This window comes from Capsicum annuum, chromosome 9 (assembly GCF_002878395.1).
Source record: "Capsicum annuum cultivar UCD-10X-F1 chromosome 9, UCD10Xv1.1, whole genome shotgun sequence".
NCBI lineage: Eukaryota > Viridiplantae > Streptophyta > Magnoliopsida > Solanales > Solanaceae > Capsicum > Capsicum annuum.
Window position 1 is genome coordinate 142,240,364 of NC_061119.1, and position 17,420 is coordinate 142,257,783.

A 17,420-nucleotide genomic window follows, 5' to 3' on the forward strand; every position below is an offset into this window, starting at 1 on the left:
TAGTACCAATGGCAGAGTTCCAGAGGGTGGGTTCACATAAGGATCCAACTCCAGATAGAATACAAACAAAAGGTATTCCTTGATCTAAGATAGTCATTATCTTAGATACAATGTCCTGTGGCCAAGGTAAAAGGGTTCACATCATTTATTAAAGTCAACTAAAAAATTCATGGGATTTTCCGCAATTTAGCCACGGGTAGAAATTTTGTTTCTCAAATATTATGTAATAGTTACATAAACTTTTCAGTTTTAAGAAATGGAGCTATAAGCCCCACAAGATTTCTCTCATGATTTGCTTCTTTTTTTCTCACCAATCGACAGAAGCCATTCACCTTTCTCCTCAAGTAACTTTACATCACCTCCTCTTTACCATAAAAATAACTACATCCCATGATTCCATTCGGGCAAACTCAAAATTTGCATTTTGTAAGGAAAAGAAACACTAAACTTTTGTCGAACCAAACAACCAAACCCTATTTCTACAAATTTCTCATAAAAGATTGGTTAAACATCAGACATCATTATCCATAGGCATGGCCTAACTGTACCCTCCTTGTTGTAGACCATGCCCAGGACATATCAAGCACCACTATCCGAAGAATGGAGTTATGCACTATAATAAGGGAACAAGAAGGATTTTTGAAAATGTTTAAACTATCAAAGCATAGAGACTAGAGAGAGATGGAGAATAGAGGAGGCTTAGTAGCACATAGTTATGATAGCGGGAGGCAAACAAAAGAACTTGTGGTAGTTGCTAAAGAGAGAAGAAAGAAAGTAGGATGGAAATTTTGCAAAAAACACAGTTCTACTTGTGGAAAATGAGAAGACTTACAACTAATAACAAGTATATTAAGAAAATACAATGAAGATAGATAAAAAAAATGGTCTTTGTAATGTAGTAATTGAAGACAGTAAATATCAACTAACTCAATCTGGATATGCTAGAACCTTTATTAAGTAAAAAAATCAGGTGGATTGATTTTTATTTACAAATATTCATTGCCAAAAGCTAAACCCATATCCCACTTTACGTTTAACTAGCAACTCAATCACATAAGAAGGCCAAGTAATTAATTAAAATGTTTGAGATGAAAACTAGTATAGGTTTCCTAAAATATAAGGAGGCCAAGAAAAAATAAATGTGCAACAAAAAAGATAATTTTAGATGGAAGAACCATGATCTAGCCTAAGAAAATAAAAGGAAAAAGAATAATAGTGAACAGAAGGAACAAAGAAATTAAACTCTAAAATACTTGTCCATGAATTAATCATTTTTGCATTAACCCAAACAACAGAATTTAAGAAATCCGACAAAAAGAATGAATGCAAAAGTAAACTAATTTTTTCTTTTTTCTCTCATAAGAAATTCGAAACTTAAGCCTATTGTACAACAATAATATATAAAATAAAATATGCAAACTAGCGCATTAGTAAAAATATTGGTTAATAAGAGTTTTACCTCTCCAATGTCCACAAGGATTATGTGATTCACAGAGCAAATTTCAATTGTTCCTGCCAACATCCACTATTAAACTAAGTGAATTTTAACCAACATCTTGTAAATATTTTCTTTTACCCTTTTCTTACAATGACAACAACTTATAATACCCCCTTTTTTAGTAAAAATAAAGTATATAATGTTGATAAATAGCTAAACTTTAATTTTTAAAATAAAATTAATCTAGTATATTTGGTCATAAAGTTAATCAACTTGATGCTGACAAGCAACCTAAGAGAGATTTGAGGAAACAAAAGAAAATATAAAAATTTAGAATCTATATTTTTCAATTGAATTAAACTTCTATGGATTGATAGTGAAAATGTCAGGTTAACTACAAATATCCATCCATAGACTAAAATTCTTTATGTTATCGATGCATATAAATTAAATCATTTCCAAATTATAAGCTACATAAAAAATGAAGAAATAATGCAAAAAATATATACCTGAAGTTTCTGGTTGCTTCTTCTTTCCGGAACCCGGGGGCTTTCCACAGAGTTTCTTAACTAGGTTTTCTGGAGGAGCGGGAGAAATAACAGAAGAATCTGCTTGATTCACTACTGGAGTAGGAATAGAAACTGAACTGAGAGGATTTTGCTGGAGATTCGGTTGTTGGTGTTGGTTAAAAGTGACTAACGTGCGCACCATATCACTGAACGGTTGCTCAAGTTCGTGGGATTCAGGTGGGGGTTGTTGTTGGTGATGGTAGTGTTGAGGTTGAGGGTGATTTCGAGAATCCATAGGTCAAAAAAACTTTGTTGAAAGTTGAATGATCGAAGTCTCCTTTAGGTACAGTCAAAAAGATCGAAGCAAAGCGAAGTGAAAACAGGGGTAAATATTTTGTGAAATATAGATTTTTATAAATATGTTTATATAGAAGCTCGTGTTTGTCCATATATTATAAATTAGATTTTGAAAATCAGTCTTTAAATGAGGTGTTATCCTTGGAAAAAAAATGACCAATCAAAAGTTGCAAAGTATTTGAAATAACATGTCTTAGCCAATCACAAGCAATTATATATATTTGATGACTCACATGAACTAGTCAGAATGAGGCATAAGCAAAAATTATAAACACCTATATAAGGATTAAAAATATAATATCACCCCCAAAATAGGTGCAATTCGTGCAAAACTTTAATAATTTTTTGAAGACAAATTTTGATAATCTGATTTATAATATATAGTCAAACTCTACCTTAAATATCAAATCTAAACTCTTGCCTCTGATTGGTTCATGTGAGTCATCAAACTTATAATGAATGTTATGTGATAGGTTGCTTGAAATCGACCAATATATGTCATTTTGAACATCTCGCAACTTTTGATTGATCATTTGAATATGTGACATAATCCTGTTGGTCTTGAGTTTGACTAGGATAATACCAAGAAATATTGACATGTAGCATGAATATGGACATTAAAATAAACAAAATTTTGGACTTAAATCTTATAAATTGACTTATTTAATTGTCTAGTCAAATAAATTATTTAATACAAATAAGCATAAAGTTAATTCAAATTTGTATGAATTTAACCTAATACAATTTATGTGTCTATAGATGTATACAAAATAATAGATTTTAATTTCGTTCCTTCTGTAATAAATCGTTGCATGTTCCGAGATTCATATTTTCAAGAACATATGTTAGTAATGATTAATGATTATTAATGATGACTTGATAAGGCCAAAGTTCTATTTTGTATTTCGAAAGTTATTTTTCAAATGGATTAAGTTATAAAATTTATAAAGAAGGATTATGGCTTAAATAAGGGTTCAAATTAAGCTACTTGTTTTATGTTAGAAGATTGATCCATGCTAAACTCTTTTTTTAAAATTGAACATTAAGGACTAAATATTATGAAATGAATAAAAAGAGCTTCTTGTATAGCATGAATAAAAAGAAAGAACAATAATAATGTTTTGATTTCTTATATGCCATTTTCTTATTGTTGCTTTTTCATTTTTGTTTAATGTTCTGTTTTATAATATTCAAATATTATAAGTAGATTAGTTCAAAATTTTAATGACATTTTATGTGTATATATATATATATATATATTTAATTTCTAACACTCAAATGTTATAATATTAGTTTGTATATTTGATTTTTTAATGTCGCATGAAGCAAGAATAAATTTACTAGTTAGAAATAAAAGGGAAACTCATTTATAATTATCTTATGTGGTAACCTAATTATATTAAAATAATCTTGAAAATTGAGTTTTTAAAGTTGTGTTTGAATATGCATGCGGTTATTTAGAAGAAAAAAAATTGATGTTTTACAAGTAAAAGTGAAATTTCTTCTACAAACTGATTTGGATATATATTTAAAATTTGAACTTCTTTTTAAAGAAAAGATTTTATTATATAAGAATCAGAGGAAAAATAAACATCACCCCAAAATAGAGGCAATATATACAAACATTTAAAAATTATTTGAAGTTAGATTTTCAAAATTTGATTCAATATTTAAGGCCAAATTATATCTTAGGTAAAAATCTAAACTCATTAATAAAATCATAAAATTGAAGTTTCACACGTGGACGTGAAATTTACCTTGAAAGTCGGTCTGGATCAATTTTTAAAATTTGAAAACTATTTAATGATAAATTTTTATTAACTAAAAATAAATGCCCCCCCCCCCCCCGGTCCAAAACAAAAATGGGGTAATTTATGTAAAAATTTAAAACTTTTTTAAGACAGATTTAGAAAACCAAATTCTAAGGAATGGTCAAACTTGTATAAACATTGTCAACAAAGTTCTTCAATATAACATCAGACAAAATTTTAAAATTTGAAAAACTTTCTTCTCCTTTCTCCCAAAAGTTCTTCAATAGTACAATAGTAAAATGCCTTTCTATCCTACGGATTCACGAGACTCTACCCCACTCCAGCACCAACAACCTCCAATTTGCCATGAATATGTACCCATAAATGACCATGGATCAATGGTTGGCCTAACCCCGCAATCACCCCAACGCAATCAAAAAGAATCCATCAATGACATATCTACCCCAAACAATATTTTTCAACAACCGAACTTTTTAATTTTTTTTCTGGGAAAACCCCCAAAACATATGGATCTGTTGCTGCTGTTGTTGGGGCTACCGCTGAACCTTTTCAAAAATAGCGCAATCGCCCAAGGAAATTAGTTGTTATCAAATTTGATGTTGATGGTAATATTGGTGTTGCTGAGCCATCTCAGAAAAAGAGGGGTCATCCAAGGAAATCTATTGTTGATGGCACTGGTGTTACTGGTGCTACTTCTTCAAAAAATCCCCCCAAAAAGGTCAGTGGGAGGACCTCATGCTCCAAAAAGAAGCAACAATAGCCAGAAGATTCAGGTTAATATAAGTTTTGTTTATTTTTTTAATTATGCATCTAGGATAAAAAAAATTTACTTATATACATTGATATTGGAGAAAAACTTGAGCTTATCAGAAAAAAAAAACTCTCTACATCACAAGTAGGGGTAAGATCTGTCAACACTCTATCCTCTACATATCTCACTTGTGGGATTACACTACGTATACTTTTATTATTCGTTGTTGTACATTAGTAACGTAAAGCATTTAACTTATATATTATAACGTAAAGAATTAGAGAATTTTAACTCTATAGCTGTTGTTAGATCCTTATTTATTAGGTTGTTAATTCTCACTTTTTATCGTCATTTATATGTAGTCAAACCTGAGATTTATACTATCTGTTCGTTGGGATAAATTTTGGGATTCGCTTTTTATTTCCTCAATATTCTTAGTTTAATATTGGGTTTCTTGATGGTTGGAAGGACAGGAGGTGGATCTATGAATCACATAATCCATGTGGACATTGGACAGGTAATACTCTTATTAACCTAGGTTTTAATAAATGCACTGGTTTGCATATTTTATTTTGTATATTTTTCTTAGGCTTGAGTATTAAATTTCTTAAAAGTGAAAAAGGAAGACATTATTATTTCATTTCTTTGTTCCTTTTGTTCACCATTATTCTTTTTCCTTTTGTATGCATAGGCTAGAACATGGTCCTTTCATCTTAACTTATCTTTTTAGTTGAATATTTATTTTTCCTTTGCCTCCTTATGTTTATGAAACCTGTCCTATTTTTCTTCTCAAACATTTTAATTAATTAATTGGAGGATGTTCTTTTCAGCTTTTTGATCAGATGTTGTCAGAATTGGCTTAGTATCTTAATGGTTGAGTTGTTGGCTTAGTATCTTGATGGTTGAGTTGCTAGGTTAAATGTAAAGTGTATATGGAACTAGCTTTCAAAAATAATTTTTTTCTTTAAAAAAAACATCCACCTGGATTTTTGTACTTACTAAAGGTTCTAGCATATACAAATTGAGTCAGTTGTTATTTATGGTCTTAAGTTACCACATTACAGAGACTTTCTTTATCTGTATTCAGTTGTATTATCTTAATTAATACATATGTTATTAATTGTGTGAGTCTTCTTTATACTTGTGGGGCTCATAGCTCCATTTCTTGAAACAGAAAAGTTTATGTAACTAATACATAAACTTTACTAAATGATGTGAACCTATTACCTTTACCGCAGGACATTGTATCTGAGATATTTACTTTCTTAGAGCAAGAACGATCTGCAGTTTGTGTTCTATCTTGAGTTGGAGTCTTAGGTAAAGTCACCCTTCGGCAGTCTGCAACCACTGGTGGCACTATGACACATGAGGCCGGTATGGGTTTTAGCTCAAAGGCATTTACCCTTTCAGTTGCCTTTGTGTTGAGGCATGTCCGGAAGCTTATGCAGAAAGGCTATTGCTTTGGATAACTTTAATTACTGGACTTATTTGGATAGTTGTGGAATTGCTCATTTATAATGATGTCATTCTTCTATGCAGGGTCAATTCGATATCATCTCGTTATCAGGGTCTTTTATGCGATTAAAAAGTGGCGTAATAGGTTTTCTTAACCTATCAGTGACTAGTCCAGATGGTAGTGATTACGGTGTTGTTCTTGCAGGAAAGCTCAAGGCTGTCACTCCGGTACATGTGCTATTCTAACTACCTCTGTTCATGGGTTCATAGTTTTTCCTTTTTCATTTGAATAGACTAGTGTGTAACTTGCATAGCACATGCTGCCCTTTATCACTAGGCCAAAGCGTTGAGCTGCTCTTGCCCTAATATTTGAGTACATGTTGTCACTGGAAAAAATCATTGGTTGTTCTTGCTCTGATGTTTGAGTGCATATCATGAACTTGCTAATAGTTTAATGTTCATTTCTAGGTGGCTTTGAGATGCTTCAGTCCGTACGTGGAAAAACCTGAGTCGAAGGCTCCATCTTCAACTCCACCCCCAATTTTCTGAATTTTGGACCTCCAGTTACAAATGCGACCTCTAGTTCCCAATTGCCTCAACCAATGTACGAGGGCCAAGCAATGTGAAAGTTATGAACTCCAACTTAGAGCAAAAAATTGCCAATCAAGGGTGTGTTTTGTGCAGAGGATAATGTTTTCCAGTTTTATTTATTTGCAACTTTCTTCTAGACTAGCTCTTTATGCAATTAATCCTTCTAGGTCATAGTAGAGCATGCGGAAATGTGTTTACTTTTGTTTGCTACAAAAACGTGTTTCTAAACATAGTGCAATTTGAACCTTTGATTTCATAATTCATCCGAACTTCATTGACCATTATGTCACTCCCTTGAGTTCAATAAAGTTCTACTCTTATCTTGTTGCCTGAATATAAACCTTTGCTATCTTTGCTTCATTTGTGAAGGATTATCTTGTATACATTGATAACGTAAATAATGTAACTCATATCACAGAGATTAAAAGTAAAGAAACAACTTCTATCATAGAAGTTTTACGTATATTTTTCATCATTTGTGCTCTAATTTATGAAGGATTCATGATTAAGAAACAACTAAAAATGTTTGCTCTTTGAGGTAGAAATTCTAGTGCCAAAGCAAATAGCCAAAACAAATTTAGAGTTGATGATGTCAGGGAGAGCAAAGTATAATCCAAATTCTTGACCTTTATTGGACATATTTCTTGATGATGTGGTCCGGAGAAGGTGGAGTGTACATAGCCTCGTGAAAGTAAAGTGATAGTTTTCGGTAGATCCTCGACTTAAGTAAAGCATAACAAAATCAAGTTTGGAAAGGAAAATATAATAGTGAAGAAAACAATGCTGAAAATAATGGAGAAGAGAACAGTAGAAACAACGAATAATAGGATAATCGAGGAAAAAAAGATAATATTAAAATCAAAGAATAAGATAGTCATGAATCCCTACCTTGTATATTATTTACACTAAAAAAATATTTAAAAGGAAAACATAAACTTAACTTCTAGTCTCTGCCAAAAATGGTCCAACTAGTTAACCGGGTTAAGTTAAGAAATGGGCTAGTCTTGATATTTTGTCCTTCATAAAAAAAAAACACTTCCTCTTCTACAAAAAAGAAAAATCTACTTTCCTTTTAGTTTGTTTAAAAAAGAATGAATCTTTTCTTTTGGCAACACTTCTTGGCATGCTTAAGACCACAAAATTAAAGAAAATTTAGTATAATTGGCATAACTTTAATTTAGGACTACAAGATTCAAAAGTCTTCTTTATTTTCTTGGTCTTCGTGCCAAATCTAAACTGGTCATTCCTTTTTAAACGGAGGGAGTGTTACAAAAAAGACCTTCATAAGGGGTGATCATGATTTTTTGGCCCCAATTAATAAATCTTGCCTAGAAGGCACATGTTTTAATTCTTGCCCATAAGACAAATGTTCATGATATTTCAAGACAATGAATCTGCACAACTGCTCATAAATCTTGCCTTATAACAAAGTCAGAACTTAGATATGTTGTCCCCAAGGTAGACCATAAGTGTAACGATCCAAACTCCCAAGGGTTCTAAGGACATGTATCCCAATCCAACCATGGTAGGTAAGCCTAACTTAACAACTTGAAGACTCAGGTTAAAATCAACAATTATAAAATAGTCCATACACGATGATAATAAAGTAGTAATAATAATAACTCAAGATACACTCAATAAAACTGAACAAGAAAACATGAAATCTCAAATTTGGATTGTTGCAAGTACAAGAGCATAGACAGAATACTAAATCAAAATACAAGTTTGTCTAAAGAAAAATTAAATAAGACAAAAAATAGATAGAGAGAATCGGAGCCAGTCACCGAATTCGAGGATCTCACCGCAATTTCGAGTAGCATTAAGATGCACAATCTCTAGCCACGCAAATCAACATCAGAAAGATGCAGAAAAGTAGTAGTAATAAGTACAACCAACACTAGTACTTAGTAGGCATCATAGGTCAACTGAACTTACTATAGAATAATAAAGAATAGTAAATTAGCCATGCACAAAGAAAAGTCTCAGCAGTTCAATATCAATAACCACCAAAATAACCAATTTGCACAATAACAATAAAGAATGATGTTATGTAATGGTACCATATGAAATGCAATGGTTAATTCCTACTGATATTCGCCTACTCCAGTTGTGTTCTACAAGATGGGACTTATGGGGGATTCATAAGATTCATATATCATGTCCGGACTCGAACCAATGCTTTCACAATATCTTGCCTAGACTCGGACTATGACTTAAAATCAATATCAATGATCTGGACTAGAATGTGAACTAAATTCAGTATCAAATACTCGGACTCAAACTAAAATTTCAGCAAGACTTGCCTAGACTCAAATCAAGACTTAAAAATCAATTATTCCTTTTCAAGCATGTTCATGATCTGTGAAATGAACGAATATGCATGAACACAATGATAAAATTGTAGCCATGCGCAACAAATACATTCCAATACCTCACAACAATGGTCCATCCATGAAAACAGGCTACAAACCTTAATTCAAGCCAGAATTCTGAATTTTGTGATATCGAGTATAAGCATTAATTTGGTCAACACAATAATAATTCCTCTCATTTAGTACCCCAAATTCATGGATTTACCTAGTCCATAGCATGTTTTACACGATAGGTCCTCACTTAATTAAAATTAGAAGAAAGTTAAGTCATAACCTAACTCAAATCCAAACAGCAAGCCATCAACGATCACGAACTAACTTCCTCCTTCCAAATGAATTTGGATCTCTCTCAATCTATCACAAAAAGTTCAACGCATAAATATGAGTCCAAGAATACTCATGTTGTTATACTTCCATTCCAGGCTCAAAAAATTAATCCCAAGACCCCAAAGAAAAAAAATGAAATTTTATTAGAAAATCAATTTACCTATAACTTAAGGAGTTCATACTTGAAATTTCATTAAAAACGGAGTTAAAATCTAACTTAAAATCATCAAAGTGTCATTTCTTACTTTCACCGGGAAAACCCAAATTTTCAAGTTTAAAATTTAAGATTTGAAAGTGAAATCCTTAAATAATCATTGAAAAATGAGTAAAAGTAGTATAAGAGGTTTACCCAATGAATAAATCTCGAAAATCACTTTTCAAATCTCACAAAATTGTGTTCTAAAGCTTTAAATGGGATTTTGAGTCTGTCCAGGTGTGTTGCTCATCGTGATTGTGTGACCCACCTGTTGTTTTCGGGTACACAATCTGTATGTTTGCAAAACCCACTTCAACACAAGTTCAAGATTATATCAAGAACACTTATGAAGTTTTTCAACACCTTTAACACAAGTTCAATATGAACTATCAAAGAAGTGTGTTAGTTTTGTTAAGAAATAAGAAGAAATAAAATAAAGCCAAGTCCTTCGAATTCACGGAGTATTCTTAAGGAATTAATTCCTCTCAAGTACTCGAGGTTGCGAAATTTTTCTTCCTAGGATAAAATGGCTTCACAATCAGAATGTAGCGGTACCTCAAACCTTCTGATTTTCTTCGAACTCACTCAATGGGAGATGATCACACAAAGTTTTTTAGAAGCAAGAGAAATGTTTTTGCTATGCAGAAATAGTGCAAAAAATGCAGGTTTATATATTCATGAAGTGCCCCTTCGAAAAGGAGGCAATGGTTCATTCGAAAGGTGTATCATTTCGGAATACTTATGTCTGTCTATTTAAAGAAAAAGGGTGGAATACATTTTTCAAAGAAAAAAATGTTTTGAGACAACAAAGGTTGAGAGTATCTTTACACCAAAGGGTGGAAGAGAAAGTATTCTTGAGTCAAAAAGCTAGAATTGGATTTGGTAGTTGTAGTTTTGTTGTTGAATTTGCCAGCTTCTGTCTGAATGCAAATTGGGCAAGGAACATATAGCAATGTATATAAAGCAATGGACTTGATAATAACGAAGATTGTTGCATTGAATAAAGTTAGGTTTGATACATTCGAGCCGGGGAGTGTGAAGTTCATGGCAAGAGAAATACTTGTGTTGAAAAAACTGAACCATCCCGATGTCATTAGTTGCACATTTATCTTTCCTTGGGCTCCTTATATATTTTAGGAAACTTATACTATCTTTCATCTCAAACATTTTAATTAATTACTTATCCTTCTTATGCGATTGAGTTGCTAGGTTAAACGTAAAGTGGGATGTGGAATTAGCATATACACTGGTTTTCGTACTTATGAAAGGTTCTAGCATATACTAATTGAGTCAGTTATTATTTTTTGTCTTTTATTACTGCATTTCTTAATACACCTATTATTAAATCATCCTGGGTTGGTCAAGAATTTTTTTTAAAGTTGGTGAGGAACCATTTGACGCGTTACTTTGCGGTTGAGGTTTTAGTGAGCAATACATGGCGCATTCCCTCTCACGGCTTGTCAATACAAAACTTGGAGTAGATTTAACTTTATCCTCATGGGAAAATTTGTGCCTATCCCCTCAAGTTTTAGCATGGAAATTTTTGCCTATCCCCTCAGAACTTAGCATGGAAAACTCCTTGCATCTTGGCGAAGAAGTTTCTTTCTACAGATTATATTAGTAGTTTCTCTCATAAAAAACAAATTAATAGTTTCATGTTGCAGTTGTGTAATAGATTAATTTCGTTTCAATTTATCTTTTCAGGATATATAGTTTATAAAGGGTCTCAACCTTTAGGATTTGGCATGGCAAAATATTCTTGCATCTTGGCAAAGAAGAATTTGACGCAAAACAACACTGGTTGATGATAACCTTTGTCGAGTTTTACAAGCTGTGTGATGCAAAAATTTGGCCAGTTCTGTTGAACAAGTAACAAATAGGGCTTGATGAGTGCGATCAAGGCGCGCCTGTAGGTACATGGACTTGACAGCTCTGCACCCTTGCATCTTAAAAGTTATATCCCAAGCTAGGAGTATCCCGAACTATGAATCCTTAATCCACAATAAAGGGAACTCAACGATCTGCGATATCTTAAAGTTTCAGATCAAAATTCCTTTTGAGTTGATCAGAATTAATTTCTAAAGTTGATTTTCTAATCTAACACATATATTTCGTAGCTTTGAGCTACTATCGTAGAAAATTCATAACTCGGTGTAGGAGTCTTTGAATCATGAGCCTATTTTTTTTTTGTTGTGAAGAGGACTTCAAAAACTATAATGCATGTAAAATTCACGGTCAAAATCATTTTAGATTTCTATAGATATGTCGTCGAAGTCAGTTCACATCAAAATTTGATGGCATATTTTGCAGCGTTGGGAGGCTTAGGTAGAAAATTCATAACTCGGCATAGGGGCCTCTGAATCATGAGCCATTTTTCGTTGTGAAGACGACTCTAGGAAATTCAATACATGTAAAATTCATGATAAAAACCTTTACAGATTTGTACAGATATATCTTTGAATTCAGCTCACATTAATTTTGAAATCTGATAGTTTGTATCACCACTTTGAGCGGCTGGGGTAGAAAGTTCATAACTTGGTGTAGGAGTCACTGAATCACAAGCCGTTTTTTTAGTTGCAAAGAGGACCTGGGAAACTGTCATGTATGTTATAGTCAAAACCTCTATGGTTTTGTATAGATGGAACATTGAAATCAACTTAGATTCTGTCTAGCTTGACTCTTCTCCATTGTGTGTCTGTGGCAAATTCGACGAAGGAATATCTATGTTGCGTGCTATCTATGCCACTTCAAGACATTTTGTGATGATCAATTAATGACATGACCCTCCTTTTTTTAACTCATATGACTAAACTTAGAGTAAATACTCCAAGCTATCTCAGAAGAGGATCAAGTCAAATTGTATTTCAGGAAGATAAGTTATATTTTTTTTGTCCTAACATTTGCCTAGGCCGCCTCTTTCAAGCTTTTCAACCTAGTGGACTATTTTTTTTGTCCATGAATAGTTTATACTCTTTGCATGTAGGAGTAACATGTATTTATGCTCATGCCTTTAGGAGGGTTTTGTTGGAAATTGCTTTAAGTTACTGCACTAGTTTTTAGCAAAATAAGTTATTTAGATTAGGATGAATTTGAATTTTTAATTTTAACTATGTTGTTTGAGTAGTTGGGGTATTGTAGGTTTTTGAATTTTGAATTTATGTTGATTTTCTTTGTAAGTTGGCTATTTAAAGCCCTCCTATGCTTAAGAAAAATTATTGAAACCTGTTGAATGCTTGAAAGCCATTTCAATCCAAAGAAATTCATTTTTTTCGCTATCCCATCTTTTTTTTAAAAAAAAAAAAAAACAACAGTGGTATCAAGAGTCTCATTGATCTTACGGGATCTATGTGTTCTTCCAAAGCGCTACCATTCTATTTTTAACCCGTATGGGCTACCCTTTTAACCCATCAGGGCTACCTATTTTAACCCGTTAGGGCTATTTTTTTCAACCTGTGCTTATTTTCAAAGTGTACGGCTATTTTCAACCAAAAAGATGTTAAGCAACAGTCTCTCTAAATGCCCCAAAAATTTTCACCGGCGAAAACTACCAGATTTGGTCAATGAAAATGAAATCATATCTTCAAGCCTATGATCTGTGGAGAGTTGTAGTAGAAGATACACCATTACAACCACTCCCTGAAAATCCTACCCTTGCTCAGATTAATTTTCATTCAGATGAAAAACTCAAAAAATTCAAAGCCAAAGCTGTAATTCAAAATTCAGCTGGGGATTCGATATTTTCTAAAATCATTTCTTGTGAGACAGCAAATGAAGCTTGGGAAAACTAAAAAAGAATATCAAGTAAGTGACCGAGTTAAACAAATACAAATTTTGAGTTTGAAGAGGGATTTTGAATCTCTTAGGATGTAAGAGGATTAAACTACTGCTAAGAATTCTAAAATGCTTTCTTTCCTTATCAATAAAATCAGGTTGCTTGGTGAGGATTTCAAATATGACAGAGTAGTAGAAAAAATTCTTGTGACAATTCCGGAGAGATTTGAATCTAAAATCTCATCTCTGGAAAAATCTAAAGATCTCTCTACTATCTCTATTGAAGAACTGGTTGTTTCGGGCACACACAATCTGTATTTTGACAAAATAACTTCAGCACAAGTTCAAGAATAAATCAAGAACACTTATGAAGTTTCCAACACCTTCAACACAAGATCAAAAACTACCTTTCATAGAAGTGTGTTTTCAGTATTTGAAAGAAAATTAAATAAAGCAGAAAAAGTCAAGTCCCCCAACTTCACGGAGTGTCCTTAAGGAAATAATTCCCCTCAAGTACCCGAGGTTACGAAATTTTACTCCGAGGATAAAATGGCTTAACAATCCAACCATGACACCCCAACTTAGGATAAAGAGTCCCATATCGACAAAACACAAGAGGGATGTTGGGTATATAAGTAAGCAAGCCTTACTCCCTAGTGACGCATTTTAAAGTCGTGCGGGCCTGGGCCCAAAGCGAAAAATATCACTAGTGGGTTGGGACTACAGGGGTCTCTCATGCCTTTGTGGTTTGGGATGCCCGTCGCAGCCAGGGCCTCGGCTCAGGTCATAACAGAATGGTATCAGAGCCACTCCTATGTCAGCCCTGTCGATGTGGGCCAGAGTTCAAAGTGAGTGTAGGCAAATCCTGATAAGGCAGAGTCTATAAGGGGAGTGCATGTGACACCCCAACTTAGGATAAAGAGTCCCACATCGGCAAAACACAGGAGGGATACTGGGTTGTAACGCCCCGAATCTGGTACCCAGAGCGCTACATGGTGCTCATGACCTCGAAGGACCACTAGCTAACCTATGACTAATATCTATACCTGTACACTGCATAATATAACATAATAATGCAGAAATATGCATTGAAATGCCATAAGGTTCAATACTGAACATAATCTGAGTAATTAACATCCGAGTGGGGAAATAGAATACCTAAAACAAAACTAAAAGTACTAAAGTCTGAAACATAATAGTCTAGAAAAACTCTAAACATGACTTTCTGAATGAATAAGGAGTTGATGGGACATGTCCTCAGCTAACTCCATCTAATAAACTAATCAATGAGATAATAGGAAAATCATTATGTCCTCGAAATATGAGGACTCACTTCTAGCTCCGACTGCTGATACTGGAATCTACTGCTGATATGGAGCTCGTGTCTCTAAACCTATGGTATAAGACACCATAGCACGAATACATCAGTACGACTGAATGTACTAGTATGCATGTGAGGTAGGCTAAATGTATTGGGTTCATGTGCATGCACAATAATAATAATAGCTGACTAACTATCATGAGTGTGAGAATACATGCATGAGACATAATAGCTGACACTAATACTATGATAACATGCTTACTAAATTTGAATACTTATGACATGACATACTGGTAACTGACATGACTGATAACATGAGTGACTATATCTGACAGTCCTGAATCTGATAGAACTATCTGAGTTCCATACTGTATCTAAGTTGACTGCATCTGATAGTCCTAAAATCTGAAGAACTATCTGAGTTCTTTTACTGAGACTAATACTAAAACTATGGGAAGTAGTTATTTAATCGACATGCCCCTAATGCGCCATTATGGCTGCATTGGGGTCCAATCCGTAACCCTAATTGGAAGGGTGTCAATACCGCGCCACTGGTAAGAACAAGTTGTGAGGACCCTATGCTGGTAGGTAATCAAAATGAGAATGATAGAAACCCTAAACTGACAGGTTCATCCACCTCATCAACCCTAGACTGATAGGTTAGATTTTTCAACCTACGCTGGTTACGTAGTTCTGGAACACAAGAATTTCTTCTAAGAATCACACACTAAATTGGCAGGTGAGTTCCCATCCTTGGGTTCACTCGGTGCTAATTTCTACTCCCATCTGAATAGACAATAAACTTGATTTATTGAACTGAACAGAACATGGACTGAATTACGAAATTCCATTGACTGACGAAACACTACTGATATCTGACAACTGACTGAGTTCATGAGATCATGGAGATTTCCTGAGTCAAAAGGTTGTCTGAAGTATAAGGATTCATAGCTTGACTGAGAGTATCGTGAAAACATGACATGGCTCTAGGCACACAACTAATGTTTCGGGTACAAGTACCCCCAGAACTCGATGGAAGAAAACTGACAAACATGACTTACTTGAATACATAATAATCACCATAATAGATTTATTAAAGCATTTCATCAAAATGTAATGGGCATAAACTTGTACATACATGGGTATTTCATGATATCATGCTAGTTAGGAAATTTTCCTCCATCTAGGCATTTAATCAAACATATTGTAGGCATAGTACATGTAAACCATATTATACAACAATTAAACATCATGCTTCAATTCTAATTTCATCTTTCAAGGGTTTAGTCATAGGGTAGCATGAATCTATATCTATAATAATTAAACCCACATAAAAATTATCACCCAACATGGAGTAGAAGTCAATTTCTTATTTATCAACATGAACAAGAGCAACCCAATCATCAAATCATAAAGAAAATCCATACTTTAAGTTGGAGAAAGGGATTCTTGGACTTTATGGATGAAAAGAGTCCATGAATGAACACTATGCATACTTGGTATGATGTTCTTGAACTTGAAAAATTGAAAATCCCTTAGTTCTTGAAGAAAATTAGATTTTTCTCTTGGAGATTAATGTTAGAGAGAAACCCTAATTTTATTGTGAGACAATAATGAACCTAAATGGCTGAAATCGGATATAATTGGGTATATATAGGTGAGTTGTAAATGACCAAAATACTCCTATTAAAATGACTTAAGATAACTGAGTGGGTCATCCAACGGTAGGGTGTGATGGTCCGTCGCTGGGTCGATGGTCCGTCGAACTGCGACAGAATTGGGACTCATTGCCAATGAGCGATAGTGGGGTGCGACAGTCCGTTGCTGGGTTGACAGTCCATCGGACCTTGCCGTCGTACATTTCCAGAAAGTTAAGTCACTGCATCGATATGACGATCATGGTCGATGGTCCGTTGCCTGTACCATCGCACCTGGGCAGTTTTTCTGACTTCTGTATTTTGGCCATAACTTCCTCATCTGACACCAGATTTTGATGAAATTGGTATTGAGGGAAAGATTATTCAATTTTTCACATGATGGAAAGTGAAAATATTAAAAATACCATGTTTACAAAAATATATTTGTATTCCAAAGAAAGTTCGAACATCTTTGAGATGATTTCAAGCTACGAAAAGGAACGGGTATTATTACAATATCTCCCCCTTGACAACATTCATCTTTAAATGAGACTGACTGAGAGTGGAAATAATAAGTTGAACATGAATGGAACATGAATGAATGAAACATAATCTGATGACTAATAGGACTAATAGGCTGAACATAACATACGAAACATGCATATCTGATGCATGTGTAACCGATTCATGAATGCATGACTGAGTGCTCTGAGAAACTAAGTTTCATCACAATGAGAATGCATGTCTGATGAATAATTATGTAACTAAATTGATACATGTATGCATGACAGAATATGCAAAGGTATTTGATACCAATTTTATACTGGGAACATGAGCATGAAACTGAATACCAAGTTTGTGATAAACATTGAATATGAAACTGAGTAAGCTTAAGGAGAACTGTACCTTGAGCTTGATCTGAG

General features: G+C 33.7%; 1 protein-coding gene across 8 annotated transcripts; it reads left to right on the top strand.

Moving 5' to 3' along the window:
- The first annotated feature begins 4,232 nt into the window (after window positions 1–4,232).
- On the top strand, window positions 4,233–7,207 carry LOC107848619 (AT-hook motif nuclear-localized protein 1). Of its 8 annotated transcripts, none has more exons than XR_001668135.2 (5): window positions 4,233–4,849; window positions 5,301–5,344; window positions 6,066–6,144; window positions 6,367–6,510; window positions 6,751–7,207. XR_001668135.2 is itself a non-coding variant. In XM_016693396.2 (4 exons), the coding sequence occupies exons 1-4, from the start codon at window positions 4,812–4,814 to the stop codon at window positions 6,829–6,831; spliced, it is 312 nt and encodes a 103-aa protein (XP_016548882.1). In that variant the 5' UTR covers window positions 4,271–4,811; the 3' UTR covers window positions 6,832–7,207. The 8 variants fall into 8 exon arrangements, 3 of the variants coding, with proteins under 3 accessions (XP_016548882.1, XP_016548889.1, XP_047252970.1); XR_001668133.2 differs by having other exon boundaries at window positions 4,265–4,849; window positions 5,296–5,344; window positions 6,066–6,201; XR_001668130.2 differs by having other exon boundaries at window positions 4,265–4,849; window positions 6,066–6,201.
- Window positions 7,208–17,420: the final 10,213 nt, after the last annotated feature.

What these genes read in the sequence shown, in the direction of transcription:
- LOC107848619 (XM_016693396.2), top strand. Translation starts at nt 4,812, where the DNA reads ATGCTCCAAAAAGAAGCAACAATAGCCAGAAGATTCAG. An exon ending in ACAATAGCCAGAAGATTCAG is followed by an intron (nt 4,850 to 5,295) that starts GTTAATATAAGT and finishes GATGGTTGGAAG; the next exon opens with GACAGGAGGTGGATCTATGA. An exon ending in TCCATGTGGACATTGGACAG is followed by an intron (nt 5,345 to 6,366) that starts GTAATACTCTTA and finishes TCTTCTATGCAG; the next exon opens with GGTCAATTCGATATCATCTC.